The sequence below is a fragment of the Pteropus vampyrus genome, unplaced genomic scaffold, assembly GCF_000151845.1.
Source record: "Pteropus vampyrus isolate Shadow unplaced genomic scaffold, Pvam_2.0 Scaffold18, whole genome shotgun sequence".
In the NCBI taxonomy this organism is placed as follows: domain Eukaryota; kingdom Metazoa; phylum Chordata; class Mammalia; order Chiroptera; family Pteropodidae; genus Pteropus; species Pteropus vampyrus.
The window spans coordinates 8,516,892-8,540,176 of record NW_011888799.1 but is presented as its reverse complement, the minus strand read 5'-3'; the positions used below and the strand labels follow the sequence as shown (position 1 = coordinate 8,540,176).

At 41.2% G+C, this 23,285-nt stretch overlaps 1 protein-coding gene across 2 annotated transcripts in view; it reads left to right on the top strand.

Moving 5' to 3' along the window:
- The window catches only part of CLIC5 (chloride intracellular channel 5), a 161,626-nt gene that overhangs the window by 92,609 nt on the left and 45,732 nt on the right, over positions 1–23,285 (top strand). For both annotated transcript variants that reach the window (XM_011354766.2, XM_011354767.2), the window contains exon 2: positions 21,257–21,366. In XM_011354766.2, coding sequence (XP_011353068.1) covers positions 21,257–21,366 — 110 coding nt within the window. The remainder of the gene's footprint in view (positions 1–21,256; positions 21,367–23,285) is intronic.

Sequence of the window (23,285 nt, the reverse complement as noted above, 5' to 3'; positions counted from 1 at the left end):
TATCTGGACCTAACTGTTGCTTTCTTGCACCATACCTAATAGTTCCATGTGACTCTTCATCCTTTTTTCTCCCCACACACTCACAACTCCTGGGCTAAGCCAAGATGCATAGGTGCCGGTTAGGCCCCAGCTGAGCTCTGTGGAATGCCATGCTCACTCTTCCAGCAGGCTGTGGTGGATCCTACCCATGATGGTATGTGATGTGCAAGATCTCTGTCTCAATATCGTTTACTCAACCCCAACCCCCATTCAGAATTGTAAGGGCATTACTCTTTCAATGGCACTTACGTGGCTCTGTGCATGACTGTACACACCTCTTCCCAAAAGGTATGGATTTTTATGGCTTCCTAGTAAGAACATTAACAAAACCCTACTCAGCGGTTGCTCCCACAACGCATCCCTTCTTGTGTGGCTACATGGACTTCAGATTGGGTGAGATCAGGCTGTGAAAAAGTCTCTGGATAGAGGTCTGAGGACTTAACATATTTATTGAGAATTATGGGCTCTCAGTGAATATATGCCACAAGGAAGCTCAGCTCTTCTATTTTATTGGTATTTCATTTTCCTCCATTTCCCAGCGCAGCCCATAAAACTAGGCAACCAGCCTCAGTAATTCACCTTACGATCGAATCATTTCTCCCTTTTACCAAGGCTTATTCTATTTCTGGATTTATGGCTATTCTTTTCAGTTCTTACAAACTCTAATTACTTGTCATTTAGACTAACTCTCAGACAAGAGATAAAAGTGTCAGTCAGTACTAAAAGCTAATCATTGACTTCTTAAATGTCCCTTATTAAAACCACTCATCTATTCAGCCGTGCAACCTGAGACAGAGTTGACCCAAGTCTATCTCCTTGTGCGAAATCATTCCTCAGTTGTGGAGAGTGTGTGTGTGTGTGTGTGTGTGTGTGTGTGTGTGTGTGTGCGCGCACGCGTGTGCGTGCGTGCCTACGTACGTACGTACGTACGTACGTACATACATACATACATACATACATATAGTCATAGATTCATTCAAAGACTCATGAAAGAACTGGAAAAGCCTTAGAGATGAATTAGTTTAACTCATAAGGAAACTGAGTCCCAGGGAGGGATTTATTCCAAGTCACCCAAACTGATAGAGTGAGACTGGGACAAGGACAAGAGCCCTGTGAGGTTTGCGATCCTACATTCTTTCACTGTTCCAAACTGCTCGTTGTACCTCATCTCATATCAAAACTTTCCCCCAAAGCCAGTCTCCCTTACATTTCCTATTTCTCACATTACCTTTGTCATCTTCCAGTGCCCTAAGATCAAAGCCTCAGCCATCCTCGACTACTTTCTGTAGTCCATCAGATACTGAGTCTTCATTCACACTGGCCCTCTTAGCTGATGCCCACCAGAGCTGAACAGCGATGAGGAAATACAGTTTTTCTGACGCCACGCTCCACATCAGTGGAGCCCTCATTGTATCTCATCCGAGTATCGATTGCTTACACAAAAAGAATGCGATACACATTGTGGTCTTGGCCAAACATTGAATCAGATTTGCCCACTGATTAAGCTTTTTCCCAGTTATAAATTATAAGCCTTTGCAAAATGGTATTTCTTTTTCAAGTGCTTAAAAGTTACATTTTTTAATTTTTTAAATTAAAAATTTAACTTACTTGCGGCCCCCTGTTGAGTTTCTGTAAAGTTCATAGTGTTTAAAAATTTTAGAAATTATATAGGACAAGAAGGATCTACTTGTCTAAGAAGGAAACACATATAATAGGAAATTGCAATAAAATAGAAAATGGAAATAAGGACTCTGAGAACTTGTGATAATGGTCAACGTAACTATTGAGAGTGTACTTCAAATATAATTTTGAGCTTCTTGGAAGGTGAGGGGAAAGTAAAGTAAAACACAATCAGAGTTACAGAAAATCTGAGAGTGAAAGAAGTCATCTAATTTCTTGGAGGAAATAAAAAAAATGTTATTTGTTTTCCATTTATGAAAATAATTCATGCTCTCAGTAGAAAATTTGTAACAGATAAGTATAAAGAATATCTCTCATAATCTACCTCCCGAAGATAACAATAGCATTTTGGTTTCTTCCTTCCTTCCTTCCTTCCTTCCTTCCTTCCTTCCTTTCTGGTATTTTTTCTTGTCTTGTCTTGTTTTGTCTTGTCTTTTTTCTTTTCTTTTCTTTCTTCTCTTTTTTTTTAATATTGGGATCTTATAGCCCACACATTTTGCAGCGTGTTTTGTTCACATTTTATCACTAGCATTTTCCCTTCACATTAAGTCTCCTTTTACATGGGGCACTGAATTATGAGGCCACTTCTCACAAAGTGTTTTATGTGGAGTATGTGGGGAATACAGGAATAAAAGGAACAATGTTAATCTTTTTAAAAAAATAGCAAATGCAGTAGAAAACGTGTACGATGATTTCGTCTATTGAAAGTTGATAAAAACTGAGGGCAGGACACTAAACTGTAATTTAGTGAGGGTGATTTTCACACGTGCTGATCTTATGTGGTAGGAGTATTTAACTATTGGTGGCCTGAAGTGATTCAAAACAAGACAGAAATCCAGAAGGGTAAATGGAGTGCACATAGCCCTTAATGGATCTTCCCTGAACATCACTTTTCAGAGAGAGGCTCTTGATTCAAAACGGTTTTACAATTCAAAATGGTTTTACTATTCAAGAGGCTGGGTCTTTAAGATACTAAGTAATACTTCACTGAACTGGGAAAGAATGTGACTTGCTTAGAGGGTCTCTCTTTCATTTAAGGGGTCACTTTGGAATGGCAAAGGAAAAAGTATGTGCTCTCCTCTGACTCTTAAGTTCAATCTCCAGTCAGTACATATAACACTTTACATTTGTCCTGGGTCCTCACAGCACTGTGAAGTATGAAGGGAATGTTCTTCAACTAACTTTATGAATAAGGACACCAAGGCTCAACGGAGATAAGTGACTCATCCAAGGACATATTCCAATGAAGGCTAGACCCAGGGCTAAGATATGGGTTGTCTAACCTCGTTCAGGGTTTGTCCCATTCAGGTGTGTGTTTTCCTCAGACCCTGGCTATTGGCTCTTTTGGAGCCTGACCCACAGCCCTCTCATATTATCTTCTATCTCTGGCACCCAGTGCAGAGCTTTTGAAAGTGTGGCTCCCATACCAAAAGCATCACCTGAAAACTTGGGTTCCACCCCAGACCTATTACGTTTAAACAGGCCTTTCAGCTGGTTCTGAGACATGCTAACATTTGAGAAACACTGTTCTAGAAGTTCTCAATAAATATTGTTGAATGAATACTTTCTAGAATTTCCATAGACTTTCATTAACATATTTAAAATATTTAAGAACTTCCATTTATATCTTTATTTGAAAATATCTAACAACTTCTCAAGAACCACCCTTTATTAACTAATCCCAGTCAGAGAGAGGACTATTTTGTCACACAGTAATGAGGAGGGCAACACGGTGTACCTATAACGTGGACAGCACAGAGAGAAAAGAAGGCACTGCCAGGACAGACAGCACTGACAGGCACGTCAGGCCAGATACAGGATCATAACATAGGTAATATTTATTGAGCTCTTACTTCATACCACAAACTATCCAAAGATGCTTTACATGAACTATTTCATTTAACCTTTGCCACATCTTTATGAAGTACCACATTGCATTCCCACTTCACAGTTGAGCAAACCAAGGCCAGGAAACTTTCCCAAGATTACAAAGCTAGTAAGTGGCAAAGTCCAATAAGATTGTAAAGCACAGGGGCTTACCCGATACTGTACTTTGCCTTTTCATGCCCTGCATCTTCCAGAGAACATCAGTGCCATAGCGAGGCACACGGAAAGATGTTGACTGGAGACTCATTGGACTTTCTTTGCACCTAGAACAGTACCTAGCACATTCTCGGTGCCTAATATTTCTCTAGTGAATGAATGAAGTGAACTACCCACAGAATAATTCTAACGAGAGCGGGTGAAAAAGCCCTGCCAGGGAGTTGGTATTTGAAAACAGAGATGTAGGAGAAATGCAATCCAGAAGAGAGAAGGAGTACAGATAAAAATACAAATATAGCAAATGGAGCTCTGACAGAGGTGACGGGCAAGCCGTTTGCTTGGAGGCGTGGGGAGGCAAAGGGGGAGGTGGTGAACGGGGAATATTGATAAAACCAGGAAGAGAGAGTGAGAGCCCGGGCAGGCAGCCCAAGGAGGTTGGATTTTACCCTATTATCAGTGAAAGGTCATTGGAGGGTTCTGAGTATGGGTCCCAAAGGACCAAAGAAACAATTTAGGATGTTCCAGCATATCTGTCCACTATTTTCATTTTTACAAATGACAGAGGGAAGTTGGCTGGACTGCAGATCTGGAAGAGTTTGCTGGGATGGCTACGAGAACATAGTCTTCCCTAAAAAGTCACAGAACCATTTTGATTCATTCAGCATGCAGTCATCATAATTACAATGTGCCTGTCCCTAAAGCTTGCAGTGGCATTTGATGAAAACGAGGTTTCTAGTTCACTATAAGAAGCCTGAAGTGCTGTCGTAGGGAAGAGGGATGCAAATCCGAAAGACCAAAAAGGGCCAAAAATGAAGAATAGAGAAGTTGCTATGATCCATGTTATTAAAGGATAGAATGGGAGCAATCACCCAATATTCATTCATTCATTCATTCATTCATTCATTCATTCATTTACGGCAACCCTTGGTTGACCTCACAGATTGCAAGGACCTTGTCAGCTTACAACAAATCCTTTGTTTTTTATTTTTTTACGCCTACAGCACCTGGTCTTCCTAGGTGGTCTCTCAACCATCTACTAACCAGGCTCGACCATGCTTAGCTTCTGAAATCAGATGGGATTGGACTTGTTCAGGGTGGCATGGCCGTAGACACCAATATTTATTTAAAATAAATATTTAAAGAAAGAAATCTAACTATGGGCAGAGAACACAATGATATTTGCGTGTGTATGCCTTACTGTTGCATTGTACACTTGAAACTTACTGGATTTCATTAACCAATGTTGCATAATATAAATAAACAAACAAACAAGCAAACAAACAAACAAAATATTTATATATTACTCATTTATGTATTTATAAATCATCATATAGCTTGAACATGGTTTCTTTGAAAAAGACAAAACTCTAAAAGGAAGTAAGTTCCTCTTTTGCTATGCAGGCAGATCTATTTGACCTACGCTGCCCTTGCAGCATGAAAAGTAAAATAAATATGGCAACACAATTTGCACCTTGCATACACATGGCATGCAGTAAGATCCACTCCTAGAGATAATCAACAATACCCTTTTGTTTTTGTTACTGTTTTTCTTACTAGCTGCCTATTATCTGTCCTAGTCATTTTAGGAAAACTCAGGTCTGAGCTATTACAATGTCCATCATCTATTTCAACAGAGTCTGGAATGATCATTAAAACTGAGAATCGCTAGATTTAATCCAATAAAGGATAAAATTATAATGTTTTTAAATTTAAAAAGATATCATACTATTCACATTACTTTGTGACTTGCCTTTTTTTTACGATGACACTCTTTCCAGAACAATATATAAGAATCCAACTCACTCTTTTTAATAGCTATATATTATTCATACTATAATCATATATTATATCATACTATAATCAACCATTCTGCTATTAATGAACATGCTGTATATAGTATTTTACTTTTGAGGGTCAAATATTAGTGATTATAAAAGAACAGCTTATCAGCAGAGTTTAATTCATTTTATATACATTGGCATGTTGGTCAGCAAAGAAACCTTTTCTCTCCATTATACAAATAGAAACCCTGAGGCAGAGAATGTTTTTTTCCTCCCTAAAGAGTTAGCTACAACATATTCTTTTTCTTGTTTTACTGTAACTTTCAATGCAGGCTTTCTATGAACTGGAGGTTGCAGGTAGGTATCTCGCCAAGCCACCACACTGCTCAGCGATGGGCACTGGGAACCTTCGGTGTGGCACCTCCAGAGAGCCCTGTTCACTAACCACAGCACATCAGGTTTCCACAACTTAACCTCTCAGGCAAGGGTCCAACATCCGACTGGTCCCACAGGCAAAGAGTCAGGTGACTTCAGAGGACAGAGGGTGGGGCCTGCACAGGATTGCTATATTCGATGACTCTGGGCTCTGCTGGCTCCTAATGGACAAGCCACATCATGGAATTTCAATAAATAATTTAACCCCGGCTCCGGTTTCAGCTTCAGTGTTTACTTTCAGCACCAGGCTGCCATTCTTATTTGCAAACTGGCTCCTCCTCCGCACAAGGTATGAAAATTGGCTGAGATTCACTGACATTTTTAGAATGCAGCAGGGCCAGATTACTATGTTCAAGGGTAGAGATTTTTCTCTAAATAGAAATAATATGAAATCCAGGTGTGCAAAGATGTACTGAAAAAGAAAAACTGGACATCACTGATCTAGTATGTAGATGATAAAGGTCTGCATTACTGCTGTATGGGACCTTTGTCTTACAAAGGTTCTGAAGACCAGCCTTCTCAAACACTAATAGGCATGAATTACCTAGAGATCTTGTTAAAATGCAGGTTGTGATTCAGTTAAGTCTGGGGCAGGGCGTGAGGATCCGCACTTCTATGAAGCTCCGAAGAGATGCTGATTTTGTTGGTCTGTTGACCTACTTTGAGTAGCAAGGCTGTAGACAACCTAGAATTTCCTTCTATCAAGAAAATTGTTCTTTGTAGGGCTATTGCTGGAAATTCTGGAGGAGAGATAAAAAGGGTTGGGCTCATGTATATTTTACTAAGAGGACTGTAAAGCTGTAGGACACGGTATTCCAGCTATAATTTCAATCCACTCATAAAGAATGACTGGATGTGGGGGTGGTAGTGTTATTATTGTGCCCCTTATTTCAGGGCACTTGCCTGTGCATTTTCTCCTTTGAGCCTCACAGAGAACTTGTGATGCCAATGGCAGCTGTTATGATTCCCAGTTAGATGAAGGAGAGACCTTGGAGGCCAGTTCCGGTCATCTTTATTTCCCTTGTGGGCGAAAAGATTGGGGGAAGAAATGCCGTGCTCAAAACTAGTTGATAATCACCTACTCCACTGATATAAATTTGTTTCTGAGGCTTTGTTTTCCTTTAGCCCCGCGGTACATCTCTGAGGCTGTGGCCTATGCTCGCAGGCTACATTTTGAACAACTAGAATGATGTATCTGGCCTTGAATCATATTATAGGACTGAGAAGAGAAAACTAAAACAGGATCTGTTTATCACTTAGTAGAAAGAAATTCTGTTAAATAAAGGTGTGATAAGAGCAAATTGGGAGAACATAGGGTAAAATTATGCTTCTCATTTTAGCTTCGCCCCATTTCTTTGACCTCTTCATCAGTCCTCTGCTCTCTGTGAAAGTGTCTGCAGAATTCCATCTAAGGTTAGCATGACAAATAAAACATCACCAAATGACAGTGACATTCTTTCCCACTGATCCTGGTTGAGACTTCAGAATTTTCTACATGTGCTCCCAATAGTTGGGAGATGAAAAGCACCAATTGAAATGGCTTTGCCATTCCTGAGCCTCCATCAGAGATCATTTGGAGGGAATGATCCTAAACTTTAGATAGCATCTAGAAGTCTGTCTGCTATTAATGCTTGAAGGCCATTGCTTAGCTTCATCTATTCTAAACATAGCCCAACAATAGCAGGCTTCCTTCCTTAGACAGGTCTTACAAGTAAGGGAAGCTATTGTGATTGGCTTGTCCTGGCTGAAAATGCTAGAAACAGTTCACTGGGGGTTGGGGTTTGAAGGACACGACCCTAGTACAAATTTTAACAAACAAACGCAATTTTCTATTTGGTACCTTCAAACTAAAAAGAGATACAAGTGATATGCTTTGATGACTGTATACAGTGACATGAAACTTCTACCCCAAAGCTAGAGATGGAGCAATCTCTTGAGCTGGAAACACATCTTCCTATCCTTTGATATACCAAATGGCTGATTTGAGAGACCCTCTCTGTATTACGGGTCCCCAGGACTAGGATGCGGATACCAAAACCTACTTTGATACTTGTAAATTTGAGTATCTCACAAGAATCTCACCAAATTCTGAGACTTACAGAAAAGATCCAGTAGAGAACAATTCTTGCACATTACTTATTTTGGAGTCCCCTTATTTGGGGGTTATTTGGGGGATAGTGTATAACTTTATAATGACCACTTTCAGTTTTTCTCTGAGGCATTAAGTGGAGAATTTATATTATCACTGTTCAAAAGCAAGGGTCATTTCTAACTTCTTCGTGTCCGATTAATAATGCTGAACAAATGAGCATGGAGAGAAGCAGAGGATTCAGAGTTAGACATTATCCAGTCATCCCTTTATTTTACAGGCAAGGATGCAGAAGGTCACACTGTGGCAATTACCTGCTCAAGTACGTATTTATTTTGCAGAACATCTGAGACCAGAATGAAGATCTTCTGACCCCCACTGGTCAGGCAGAGAGAAGGGTGGGCAATCTGTCTCTGGTAATTCTAGATCTTGTGAAAAGAAAATATGGTAAGTGTTTCCCTTCTGTAGAGAAACACTGACTCCATCTCAGGTTGTGGCTTCCTGGGTGATGGCTGAGACTATTGTGTGTGTGGTATAATTACTGGTGTAAGTTTATTTTTTTATGGAAGTACAATAAATAGAATACTTCCTGCCTTACTGTGCCATTTGGAAAAGCTTTCCATTTCCCCTTTAGGCCTAAGGGACTACAAAAGACAGACTCCTTTTCAATTATAGCTTGGCCTGAGCTTAAACATATAACTCAGTGGGGAGCGAGTTCAGATTAAGTTTTTTTCAAGGCAGAAAAAAATGAAATCGGGTCTCCTTGACAGAAAACCTGGCTCAGTTTCTGTGTCTGTAGCTGTGAGGCTGTTTTTAAAAAGTCCCCTGTAAAGCAGAAGATGTAATTGTCTGGGACCGCGATCTTTACAGTAAGTTCTAAAGGAGCTCGAAAGAAATTAGTTGGGTGGGCTCACGTGACAGAAGGCACTTGGTTGGTGGAACGTTTCCCTATTGCATGGTGGCACAGAGACTTTCACCAGGCCTGTGACCTTTAGTGTAATGGTTGAGGGTGTGAGAAGGAAAGGAAGGCTGGACTCAGAGGGCAGAGTGACAATGAAGACAGCTGATGTGCTGAGTGCTTACTGTCCACCAGGTACTGTGCTCCTGTCTTAATTTGTGTCGCCTCCCTTAATCTTCCCAGTCTCCAGATGGGGAGGAGAAGGAGGAGTGTGGAGAGGAAGGCTTTAGCTACACATCTTTTCTTCCATCTTCCCCCTGGGGGCTCAGGAGCTTCAGTGTGAGTCTGGCTTCTTGTCTTTACCTTGAGTGAATCCTCCACATCAAAGTAGAATAAACTTTGGTTAGAATTTATACCCTACAAAAATCAGGTTTTTTCTTTCTGCGTCTTCAGGATTTTACTCTTTTAGTGAGAAAAATTACAGGTAAGCAAAGCTTAACAGGAACTTCTCTAAAGATGACTTGTGAAAGGATTCAGTTCTCAAAGCTTCTGTGATTATATCTAAATTACTTACACTGATGATTTTGACTGAAATGTCAACCATCTTCATTTGGCTGCAAACTCCACTCCCACCAATTGTCTGTGTATTGGACAAGTCATCTAAACTCTTTGTACCTCAGCTGGCCGTGTTGAAAAATGAGGGGGTTGGGTGAGGCTTGAGGGATCTGGGTGGGGGTTGAGTGGGGCAGCTTTCCAAAAGAGATGCTTCTTTAACTGCTTTTTAAAGTAATGTGCTGGGAATACTATGGAAATGGGTTAAAGGAAAGCACTGAAGGAGCCTGAAAGGTGGTTACAGGGGACGTTTGCTTTATGTCTTCATTGCCCCTCCAACCTGCAGCTAGCCTCTGTCCCACAGGTCCACCTGCTTGCCTTTTGGGGTAGCATGCCAGTCTGTAAGCTCTTTCATTTTCTCAACGAACATTTATGGAGCCTGTGCCATGAGCCAAATGTAGTGATGGGAGCCGAGGGCTGTCTAGCTCGCACAGTCTCTGTTCAGCCGCTGGAATTCTCAGCTGCAAATAAAAGATGCAGTGATATTCACCTTCTCCCAATCACATTGTAGGAATAGAGTATCTTTCAAGATCATCTCTTTTGATTTATCCACTTTAATAAATAACAAAACTAAGGCCCAAGAAGGGGGAAATCGCTTGCCTGAGACCATGTAGTTCTTTGTGCCAAAACCAGTTTTGGAATGCAGGACTCCTAAGCCTTTGCTTTTTGTTACACTGAACTCTTTTGTTTAAAAGGTTACCCAGGGGACTCAATTCACCCAAACATCCTGCTCTTCCAAACATTCCGGCTAAGGTCTTACTGCATGCACATAGGGAAACATAACTATCCTAAATTCACAGTGCTCATATTAAAGGCAAAGTTAAACATTCCTATAATCTTCCACCTACAAATTAATTAAAAAGAAATATGTTGCTTTTGTCTTTAAGTCTTGCTTCCAACCAGTAATTTTAAGTAGAGAAGTAATTTTAAATGGAGAATTTTACGTGGAAATTAAAGCAACCTTGGAGTAAGAAATGCTGCACTTTGGCCTGGAAACCCATTGTAGAAGCCCCGTCCTTGTGAGTAGCAGTGGTAAGAATTGACTGACTCTCACATAAGATGTAATAGGTAAAGGCCACTGTCTGGTTTCAAGACTACAGGAAGCTACCGTTGCCCTTCCTCCTGCTTTCCCAGTTCCCCACTCACTTTCCGGCAGCTGCCCGAAACCCACCACTGGAGCTTCATACACTCTACTTACATCTGGTCCACAATCAATGTTAAACAATTACCCAGAATTCACACTTAAATGTGAATGCTTTCAGACTTGGCTTTCAGAAATGGAAGTGGAGAAGATGCCATGTTGGCCAAGGTTGGCCAAGGTTGGCCAAGGGATTAGAGACCGGTGATGATAGGAATAGCAGACAAAGGGGACACAAGGGTCCCTAGAAAATAGTTCGACGAGGATTGGGCTGGCATCTTTAGACTGGAGGAAGAAAGAGAACTGGAGAATTCCTGTGTGCGTTTCTCTGATGCAGCACAATGGACAAGATCAACTGCTTATACACAGCCCACATTGTGTAACCAAGCCTCTAGACCAGTGCTTGGGTGGGCTCCTTCACACTCCCACCTATGCTCTATCATTATTGCACTTTACTTTTGACCTGCATACCATCTCTTTACCTTTTACTGCCTCCATGCGGGCCAGCTTCTCAAGAAGACAGACCAGTCTCATTCATCACTGCACACCCATGCTCTGGCACGGAGCAGGCCCTCAATGAAGATGCTTGTCCTGCTGTAAGGACCCACCCTGCCCAAGTGGCCGACTGACTGCTTATGATTGAGGGTGGAAGTAAATCCTCCCAGTGCTCCGCGCAGCTAGGAAAGCCAAACATAGGACTCAATGGGGTCCCACGTTATAAAAGAAACAAAGTTTCTAGCTATTGCTGGCTAGAAGGTAGGGCCTAGGGGGAGGAAATGTGGCTGAGCACGTATGACCAAATGAGAGCTTGAGTTGAGCGGGTGAGATTTATGGACCTGGTCACACTGCTCTCGGTCACTCTCGAGGAGGACCTACCTGCAGAGTTCAAGAACTTTAAGCGGAGGTTGGCAAGTGAAGTTCCGGTGTCATCTGTGGCTGTGCTGACTTGAGGTTCTCCACAAGCCTTTACCTGAAACTGTCTCTCTATTCCCTGAATGACTCAAAACAGAGCACTTCTTCCACGCCAGGACCAACCATGGAGAGCGGGCAATAGGAGGGGGCCATGGTCCAAAGGGGTTGCTAGTACAGATAAGAAAATAAGGAACAAAAAGAGCAAGGAGGGCACGTCGGACATCTCCCTGAGACTCTGACTCTGTGTTTAGAGTGTGCTCAGGGAGCACTTTTGTTAGTTTTCTTTTTTAACACACTCCTTGGGAGATTCGATTGTTGTACATACTGACTGTGAACACCACCGGGTCAGAAGTGGGCAGGCCTGCTTCGACATTAGAATTCCCTCGAGAGTTTTGAGGTAAACGAAAAGAAAAGAAAAACTTGCCTGAACCCTACTCCAGCTAAATTAAATCAGAATATCTGAGAGTGAGGCCTGAGCATGGCATTTTTAAATGAGTGTTAGAAGAGACTTTTCAAGCTCTATAAACACACTTGGTTGACATATTGCAAAGTACTAATTTTACAAAAAGTTTTCCAGAAAGTCCTGGATTTAAGCGACATTATATAATAAATCTCATGACTGCGATTTGATTTTAGGGCATAAGCTTTTAATCTATCATAATTGGGAGGTTTGGATAGATGAGAGCTTACTGAGCCCAAACGAGAGGCAAGATGACAGATTTTGTGATTTCTCTGAAGTCGTTCCAGACCCACTTATGATATTAAGATGCTCTATTCAAGAGTCAACATTCCGATGACCAGAGCAGAGGGCAGGATGAGTAAGAATTGAAGAATCTCTGCTATCGCAGGATCTCAAACACCAACATTTGTGGGAGGAGCCGCGCTCAAAGTCAAGATACCCTTGTTCGATATGAAGATTACAGAAACTGCAGGCTCATTCCATGAATGTAAGGGAAAAGGATTCATGATCAAAAGCCAGAACCAACTTCTATAGCATCTTAAATAACAAATAAAAATATATCGAGAGAGAAAAGCAAAACTTTTGACAGTGGCCTAATTAAGTGGAAGGCATGTTTCCTCCATGAGGACTGGTATTCCCCTGGGGAGGCTTAAGCAAGAAGACATCTTCTTCAAATTAAACCCACGTGGGAAGTTCTGTTTATTTGCGGCTATAGATTTGTATCTTCTTCTGGTTTCCTGTGCTTTGGTGCATATCTGAGGTGGAAGAATTCCAGCTTTCAGCTTTCCTGCTCCAAGCATTGAGAGTCATAATCGGACCTAAACAATAGCACGAGGATCCTGTAAATATCTGTGACAAAGGTTCTCAGATATTGAGAGAACATAAAAACTTCCACTGGGCTTTAACAGAAAAATCGCCAGGAATCTAACCTGACACCTCAGCTTTAGCTATTAATCCTCCTTGAACCCAAACCTTTCTCATCTGTGGCTCCTGAACCACTTGAAAACAACATTTGGTTGGAGAATGTTGCTCTGCCCAGAAACTCAGTGGCCTTGCAGAGAACAGACATGCACATACCTGTTTTCCTTTGTGGTCAACATGAGACTGCCCTAGTTTAGGAACACTTTTTCTGGCCAATGGAAGATGACTATAGTTCTTCCTGTGTTTGCTTTCTCTAGTGAATGTATTGCTCCATACATAAAACCTTGAATACCAAAGTATTGTAGAATTTCTATGCCATCAAAGAGAGCTCTACTGACTCTTTACTGAGGCATAGGATTTCATGAACAAGGATGTTTAGTTAGCTCTTCCTAAATGTTTGGCATTTGTGGTCATAACGACAATAGCTCTAAATTGATACAGCAAACACCATGCATTTTAAACATATTATCATCCAGTTGTAAAATAACCCTGCAAAATAGATATTCCCGTTCTCAATTTGCAGATAAGGAACCTGAGGTTAAGTGTGTGTGTGGATTATCTGCTGGGTAACAAATCACCACCCCCTCCCACCCCCCAAAAACAAGAAACTTAGTGGCTTTAAACAATGACAACATTTATTTTGCTCATGAACCTAAAGTTGGGCCAAGGCTTGGTGGGAAAGACTCATTTTACTTCACTAGGTGTCATTTGGGACAGCTTAAAGGCTGGGGGCACTGGAATCATCTCAAGTCTCACTCATTTGCATGTCTTGTGATTGATGCCACCTGTCAGCTGAGACTTAGCTGGGACTGTCAGCCAGAACACTACCCATTTCCTCTTCATATGCTCTGGGCTTCCTCACAACATGGTGCTGGAGTCCAAGGATAAGCATCCAAAAGGTGGGTGAGGGAGGGAGAGAGACAGAGACAGAGACAGAGACAGAGACAGAGACAGAGATATCCAGGCAGAATCTATATCACCTTTTATGACCTGGTCTCAGAAGTTACACAGTGTTACATTCTTCTGTTTGTCTAAGCAGCCACAAAACCCCGTGCAATTTTAAGAATAAGGGAAATATAGACCCTACTTCTGGAGAGCATATGGAGTTTTAGCTACTTTGTGAAAATAAAATCTGCCACGTACAGCTTATTGATATCAGGGTTGGGATTTGAACCTAGGTCCACGTGGCTCTACTTTGCACCCTTTACACTGTACCACCAAACTCTGTGAAGTCAAGGACTCGAGCCTGCCTCTAGTGCAATGGAATTTAGTTGTTAGATATTACACCTAGGACTAGAAAAAGAATGAGAAAAAGAATGTTGTTCTTCAAGTATAGAACTTCCTATCTTCAAGCAGACTGCAACCACCAAGTCACATCACTGCTAACGGAAGGCTTGCCAATCAAATTATTGGAAGCACAGACCCTTTGGTATTTAAAAAACCATATTAAGGAATACTATTTGAGTTACACTAATAAGAAAAAGTCAGCAGCTCCAAATATTGTCACTACAAAGAAAAATTCTTTCTCTTGCACACGATATGAGTTGATTAGTGCTATATAGATAAGTCATTTTATAACCAAGGGAAGTTCTCTTCCTGTGGCCTTTGTCACTTTGACACCCTTTTCTGTATGATAACAATAAACCTAGCATAGCAGAAAACTAAGAATCAGGAATCAGGAATTAGATCCTCGATTTCACCATGAGACCTAACTGTGCAACCATGGGCAAGTTGTCTAACCTTTCTGGGCCTATGTCCTTACTGCAAAAAGAAAAGGCTAGACTGTATCATCCCCGAGGTCAGTTCCAGCCCCACTGTTACAAAATTTTTATCTGTAAACTTGAATACATTGTTTAATCATTTGAGTCTCTGGGGACAAGCTTCATAGGAGAAAGCAGCAAAAAGTTGAAATATGACATTAATGGTGACTTAATTAACTTTCTGGAGAAAATTGAGGTTTATTTTTTCTAGTACTTTATTCGAGACTTAAACTTGCCAGATTTTTAAAGGAAGCAAACAAAGAGCCTAAAAATCTTGCATTTTGAAATATCAAAGATTTAAGCATCTATAGTGGTCTGGGTCCAATCAGGAGAGAGAAACTTCATAGTAATTTAAGTAGGAGAAGTTTAACACAAAGAAGTGTTAACTGTGAGAAAAGTGTAACCAAGACACATAAAGAAATTCTGTATAGATATATCCTAGAGCTGAAGAATAGCCACCTAAGGACAAACTTGGAAGAAGGTAAAATCTCACTGGAGAAGGTATAGTCAGCCCAGCAGAAAGCATAGAAGTGTATTGGTTTGGCAAGGCTAGAGCTGGTCCAGAGTTGCTGGGCAAGCAAAAGGCCACCTTCCAGATTTAGGTGGGGAGCAGGTGATCAGCAGTGGTGATGTAGGCATGCAGTGGGATCCAGGAATCAGCGGGAATAGGAGGCTTATAGGCCACATGGTGCTTGTGGAGTAAATGGCAGGTCTGCATGGACACCCTGGCTATAGGCAGGCTGTATGCAGGCTTTGGGTTTTGTGTCAAGTGGGCTGTGGAGAAGTTTTGCCAGGCCAAGGCTGCAGGGTGCTGGGGGAGCTCACATTCTGGGCCTGTAGCTGGGCAGGCTCTACTGTGGATATCCTCACACACTGCCGACCCCCAGCCCATGTCAGAAACAGAAGGAGCACCTGTTCCTTTTGCAGCAGCCCTCCACTGCTCTATTCTGGGGGAGCCACCTTCATGCTCACTTAGAAATGCCGAAACGAATTATCTCTTATTCACACAGAGCATTTATTGAAGGGTGCATTTGGAGTCGAGAGACAATAAATTGATAAGTGACACAACTTATGTCAAACTTAAATGTCATCTCTTTGTTTCCTGCTATTCCTTCTGAGATTTTCCCTGAATAGTTTTTCCCTCTTCTGGGCTTTGGTGCCTTCGAGTGACTTTTGGATGTTTATCAGCTTCCCCTCATTGTCTGGGGATGAAGCCCCATGTACTTGTCTCTTCATGGAATGTCTTCAACCAACAATTCCCAAATATTCTTCATGGACTCCTGGGGTCTCCAATATCCTCTCAAGGGCTATTTTCAACCTAATATCATTTCTCTCTGGGGATGACATTTTGTGGGTAAAGCTGCTGGTGTTTTAGCACAAATCAAGGGAGTGTTATAAAGGGTACTAGGAGTCATGCACATGCAGAAAAAGAAGAGCTGGTCTCATTTGTGAATGTCCTTGATGAAGCAGCGAAGAGTAGATAATGTAACTAAGTCTCAACCCTAGAGTATGTGTCCCTTAATCATTCTGCCTGATCAAATCGGAAATGCACAGAAAGCTCTTTGGCTGCATCAAAGTACAGTAGTTGTCTGAGGAAAAACATATGTCTGATTGAGTTGTGAGCTGAACCAGCCGCTTCTTCCACAGATCACAGGTTTCACTTGAAAGAGAAACGAGCAAACTATGGGTTTTCAGACTTGGTATTTGACAGATATTTCCTGCAAGATCAGTGAAATAAACTTGTCATTTCAAGGATAACAACTGATTTATTGCCAGTGATAAAATACAAGCTTTCAAGAAAAATTAGAGTATTGGAAAACACATATCTGCCACCGTGAGCGTGGCAGCTTCTCTTTTTACTTAAAACTTTTCTAGTGAGCTTAGTGGTGATACTGCTGAATGAGATACTTTGATATTGCATAATGAAATGTATCAGCATTTAGATCTCCACAACACAGTGAAACATTATTTTCCAAATGACGAATTTATGATGCCACAAAATCATTCAGGGGTAAAAGATCCATTCAAAGTGCAAGTTAGATGAATGGATTTTCGTGGAACAAAAGAACGTCATTGATAGAGTTTCAAATTCCTCCTATCAGTTAACTTTTAAGATACTACCACTTGTGAGTTTCGGTATGGTGTTAAAGAAAAATACCCACAGTTATCTGAAAAGGATATTAAATTACTCCTCCCTTTTCCAACTGTATCTCCATGTAAGGCCAGAATTTCTTCATGTTCTCCAACCAATTTACTTACTAAATTTCTTTTAAAAATGTACAGTCCCTTTATATTAAAATATGTTATTTATGTTAACACGTAATGTATGTATTATTATAATAATATTTAAATGAATAAAGATTTAAAATATTTGCAACTTTAATTTATAATATAGCAAATATTGATAGCTATAACCCACATAAAAAAGCCCTTTGAGATCCTCAACAATCTTTAAAGTCATACAAGGATTCTGAGGCTGTCTAAATAAATCTCCATTAGCCGCTTGAATTCACAAAATTGCAGGAAGTCATAAATGCAATGACTGAGGTCAAGAGAGGGAGGTAACTGACTTACTGAAGGTCATACAACAAATTAGAGGCAGAGACAGACCTAGAACCATGATCTGCTTTTTCCTCAGGACACTCTTCAGAATGCCATCATCAGAATTTTGAGATACTCAAGCCATAAAAAGAGAGTGATATCACCTTTCCCCTCAACATGCATCTGCTCTACGAGGCATTGAGCATCAACTAAGTTTCAGGCACTTGTGCTTGTTGCTGCTGAAGGCAAAGTCAATAAAACATAGCCCATGTTTTGAGGGTAGATAAGTTCACTGTATAGATGGAGAAATTACATGAAAGGCAATGTCTCATACAAGACAATGTAACTTACCAAGCATATAATATATATTATATAATCACACAACCTATATAATTACATCATGCTATTATTATCATCACATGTAATATTGTATGCTATCGGAATAGTTTGTTTTATTGTGACTTATAGTATATAATATAGTATAACATAGTATATAACAGAGTATAACAGTGTAACTTATAATAAATACATTTACTATATCTAGGGAATAGGAAGTACTGTGAGGTTGTAGCTGGCTGGCATTTATTAGCATGCCCCTTAGGCCCATGGCAAAGCAGAACTGTGAACTTGAGAATTTTGTTATTAGCTATACATCATTTTCCTTTTGACCCTTTCCTGCTTACATTAGTTTCCTAGGGCTGCCATAACATATTACCATAAACTGAGTGGCTTATAACAACAGAAATTTATTCTCTCAAAGTTCTGGAGTCTGAAAGTTTGAAATCAAGGTATCAGCAAGTCCATGCTCTCTCTAAAATCTCTAGAGAAAAATCCTTTTCTTGTCTCTCTAGCTTCTGGTATTTGCCAGCAATCCTTAGTGTTTCTTTGTAGATACATCACTCCAATCTCTGTCTCTGTCTCTGTCTCTGTCTTCATGTGAACATGCCCCTTGTTGTCTGTGTCCAAATTTCCACCTTCTTATAAAAACATCAGTCATATTTAGGGCCCGCCCTAATTCAATATGACTCGTTTAAACTTGATTTCATCTGTAAAGACCCTATGTCCAAGTGAGATTACTCTCACAGGTTCTAGGTGGACATGAATTTGAGGGGGACACAATTCAACCTAGTACACCACTTTTTTGCCTATCTCCAGCCCCCATTGCTCGGAGCCTCTTTGGGCCAAAGTCCGTCTGGATTTTCCCTCACACTTTTCAGGGCCAGTGGTCAAATTGAGCCCCACCTAATTCTTCTTGGTTGATATTTCAAGGGATTGCCACAAACTCTCTCTGTTAAACCCATGAGTTTGCTAAACAATGGGCATAAAGTTTCATTTAGGCAAGATGAATAAGCTCTGGTGATCTGCTATACCACATTGTACTTACAGTCAACAATAATGTATCGTACACCTAAATGTTTGTTCAGAGAGTAGATGCCATGTTAAGTGATCTTTTCACAATAGAATAGAATAGAATAGAATAGAATAGAATAGAATAGAATAGAATAGAATAGAATAGAAAAGAAGCTGAAAGAAGGATGCAAAGACAGTAAAGGTAAATGATAGCATCCTCACATATTATCTCTATTGTTCCTTTGGCAATTTTTATTTACTAGGCCTAGAATCATAATTTACAGCAATAAGGGAAGTATGGGGAACTATGAAAGCCACCACCCTCTCCATCTCTGACATGGCTGAATGCACATGGACTAAAGAGTAGGATGTATGCACTCAGTTATGGCATCATCGCCTCTCAGCTCTGTGACCATGAGTGGACATGTTACCTGTCTGGGCTTCAGATTAAACTCTGGGCATGGCAGTTACGGGCTCTGGGTCCAAAACCACATCACCTGGGTTCAATCCTGGGACCCTTAGTCCAGTTATTTCCCCTCTCCGTGCTTCAGTTTTCACTTCTGTAAAAAAGAGATGATATTTCACTGCTCATGGGAATGAGTTAATAATATATGTAAAGCACTTAGAACAATGCCTGACAATATAGACATTAGTTGGTATTATTAACATTATTATTATATGATTCTTTTTGTCCAGCTAATAATGATTCCAATATTTTACTAGCTTCTTCAATTCCTTTATCACCTGCCCCTGCCATCACCACCGCTACTACCAGATGTAAAACACATGTTAGTATGTGAATGTGGCTTTTAATTTTTCATTTTTTAATTCTCTGCTTGTCACTGACATTACAACTGACCCTGGGGAAAAGCTCCTTTGTCATGATGTCTTAAAGGACCAAGAACCAGGTACCTGTTGAGTGAGCACTTCTTTATTAAATTAATAGTTGCCTATCTGAGTGTGGTTTTATCGGTAACTTTAGCTCTGTCGGCAGGGGTGGCGGCCACATTGTGCCCTCCCACCTTTCAGATTTTGTATAACGGAGCCCATGGCGTCTCAACTACTCAGAGGTACGTCTGTTTCTAGCACGCAGGAAAAGTGAGAACTGAATAGGGATGGGGCTCTTGGTGTAGTTAAGAGAGAGGTAAAATAACTGTAATTTCATAGCAATTACCTACTACCAACACCATCACAGGCGCCAGTTTTCCATTGTAAACCTGAGCCTCTGCTGGGAATGATTTGCAAGACAGAAATAAGCACACAATTAGGCTCTCATGTATGAAAGAAGGCATCACTCCTTCTCTATTCGGAGGCCCGAGCAAAACGAACCTCAAGGGGGAAATAATGTGTTGAGCTTTGAGAATGCATTTTTTTCTTTTCTTTCAAAAAAAAAAAAAAGAAAGAAAGAAAGAAAGAAAAAAGAAAAAAAAGAAAAAAAAAACTTAGCAAATCCTCATTCCAGTACGATGGTTGGATTGTTCACAGCTTTATGAGTAAGCCTGGGGGCCTCCCCTCCCCCAGCCTCTCTGTCAGTGAAGCTGAGTGCCAGGGCCACCAGATGAGGCCACAGTTTCCAGGGGAGCCAATAGCAAACTAGAGTGAGTGGGTGATTTCTCCTTGTAAGTACTCTGTCGAGGAACAATAAACCACTCAGTGGAAATAAAAGATCAGTTACTCGACCTTTCTGTTTGTTTGTGTGTTTGTTGAAAATGAATTCTTATAAAATTTGTGTCTCTGTAGTCCACTTAGAAGTAAAGATAGACTTGCCTTGCAGATGTTAAAAAAATAAAAACAAAAACATAATACATGTCATTTTGAGGAGGGTACTGAGAAGGAGAAATGTAATGAGCCAAAATACCCAAGCCCTGTTATCATTATTCTTGTGTTCCTGTCTTGTGTTCCTATCATTATTCTTGTGTCCCAGCGCCCCCCGCCCCCCGCAGAAGATCATCAGCTCCCTGAGTAAATGCATTTTTGATTCCCCTGTTTTCTCTAGTGTCTTGCACATAATTGATAGCCAATATGTATTTATTCAGTAAAAGGATAATTTGAAATGAATGGTTTATTGACACCGAAGGTCAAGTAGTAGTCAGAATTAAGTTGGGTATTGATTTAAAGTCTTCAGTCTGCTGACTAGTGAGATATAGGAGATGGGATCAAAGTCTGAAGTATTTGTACTCATGGAGTAAGGACCAGAGGGTGGAAGAGGGTAAACTACAGAGGAACATGTTATGGTTAGGTATACCAAAGAAAAGCATTTATATTTGTTGGGACTGCTTTGATGGATATAAATTATTAGTTAGTGGAGATACTGGTGCACGGACCAGATGATTACTTGGGGGTATAGCAGTTGGCGGTCCAGTATCATTGATGTTACACTGTGTGATACCGAAGGCTTTTTTACCCTGAGATGCTAGGGTTCTGTGGTTCCAGAAAGTTATGACTCTACATAATCGCCATGCTGGAAACTCAAGTTAAGTTCAGCCCATATTGCCTGTGCCAGGCATCGTCCTGCATAGACATTAGGACTACAAGGATGTATTCCTCCCTGCTAACATGCACACACTGACTCAGGACTCTGGTTCTTTTCTTTCTAGGCTGGAATTGACGGGGAAAGCATTGGCAACTGTCCCTTCTCTCAGCGTCTCTTTATGATACTTTGGCTGAAAGGAGTCGTGTTCAATGTCACCACTGTGGATCTGAAAAGGTAAAAGATGCTGTATTAGTGAGAAATATGTTTAGCTGCAGGAACAGAGAGGCTTCCATGAGGGAGGGCGAGAGCCTTCCTATGGCTCCAAGGGGCCTCCTGCTCTCACCTCGTTGGCCAGACCCCTACTTACAAGAGAGACTTCAGAAGCCAGCGTCTCATTTGGGGCCGAGGGCTTCACTGCTTAGACAGGGAGTTTCGGTTAGCACGGAAAAGAGGAGGGAATGGACACTGGGTATGTGGTTGAGAGTGTCTGGCACAGAGATGGACATGGACATCTAAAATCCAGAAGTTAGCCATTTTAGAAGTTCTAGTACTGCCATCCTCGGGTGCTCCAGTAGGACCTCAGGACAAGAGTCTGAGTTTTCAGAGAGTGGGATCCAGGCCATTTCCCCTGCTCCGTTCCCATCTTTAGAGTTCCTTAGTGTGAAAGCTCTGGATTCCGGGCAGGGGATCCATTAAAACTGCCCTTTTTTTAAAGTGCAGTTTTAATGCCTATTACTAATGCCAGGCATCATTCACTATCAGGAACCATGCTCTTTTCAGCCTTTTCTTCTGTTTCCTCTCTACCACCTGTGCTTTACATGTGGAACAGCTCAGGGGTCACTCCCTGAGTGTTTATTGTCTGCTTTTACCTTCTTACCTGCTGAGCTTAGCATGTTCTTCCAGTTAATCTTTATGTAAATTATACTGTACCAAGAATCCTTCTATCTTCTAGATATTTCCACTTGAATATTCTATTGTCATTTAAAAATATATGTTGAAAATTGTATCTGTCATTTTTCCTCTTAGTCTGGCTGCCCTCCTGAATTCCTTTGTTCTTCCATTTCTAGGCACTGAAACGTTTCCGGCTCCCTTCTCTTTCTGCCTACATTGTCATTCAGGCACCAGGGCAGGGAGGGCATTCTCCCGCTGTGCTCTCTCTTATCTCTAAGCTCTCTTGTCCAATCTCACAGCCCACACCTGGTTCAGGTCCCACTCTTGCCAGCTGCATTTTCCTTTTTCTTCAAATGGTCAGTCTTTATCCCTCCCAATCCTTCCAGCACTCTTTCTCTCTCTCTCTCTCTCTCTCTCTCTCTCTCTCTCTCTTTCTCTCCAGCTCTCCACCTCTCTCCCTCCTTCCCTCCCTCCCTCCCTCCATCCCTCTCTCTCTCTTATCCTTTATATTCTCATAAGGTTATTCTTCCTAAAATGATCCTTTCATTATGTGCCTCCCCTTGCTCAGAACACCTCCTGATACTTCCCACCGCCTATGGAATAACTTTATCCACAGTCTCCCTTTGTCTGTCTTTTCCTTGGTTCTTCCCAGCATTCTCTCCCAACACTTCTCCATGACTAATCGGCCTCTGTCAGGTTGATCTACCTTCTGCCGTCCTTGTTCCTTTAGCCTCCAGCCTTTGGTTTCACAGAGGCTGTCCCCACCTTCCCGAATGGACAGATTGTGCCAGCTCCCGGTGCAGCTTCAGCCCCCTCCCCTGGGAAGCTGCCCGCTCCCACCCCTCCACTCTCAGATCCATCCATCGCTCCAAAGCCCCTCCAGACTCACCCAGCACCTATTGTGCATGTTGCCTGGCATCATCATTTAGTATTTCACCAAGTTATGGAATCTACAGTTCCAACACTTTGCAACTGGTGAGGGCTTTCCCATTAAAAAAAAAAAAATCACAGAACATATGACTTCTTCATTTTATATAAGGAAACTAAGACAGACACATTTAAATGACTTGCCTAAGAGGCCATTTAAAATTGGAGGAGCTGCTTCTAAAAGTCCAGTTTGGGGTTTTTTTGGTTTTTGTTTTTGGCTCAAATACAATGATCTTCAGAACACATCAGTTATGAAATCTTCTGCATGAGACCTTTAAGTCCCTCAAGGAGGGGCTGGTATCATGTTTTAAGTTTCCTTCTATCCATCATAGCAG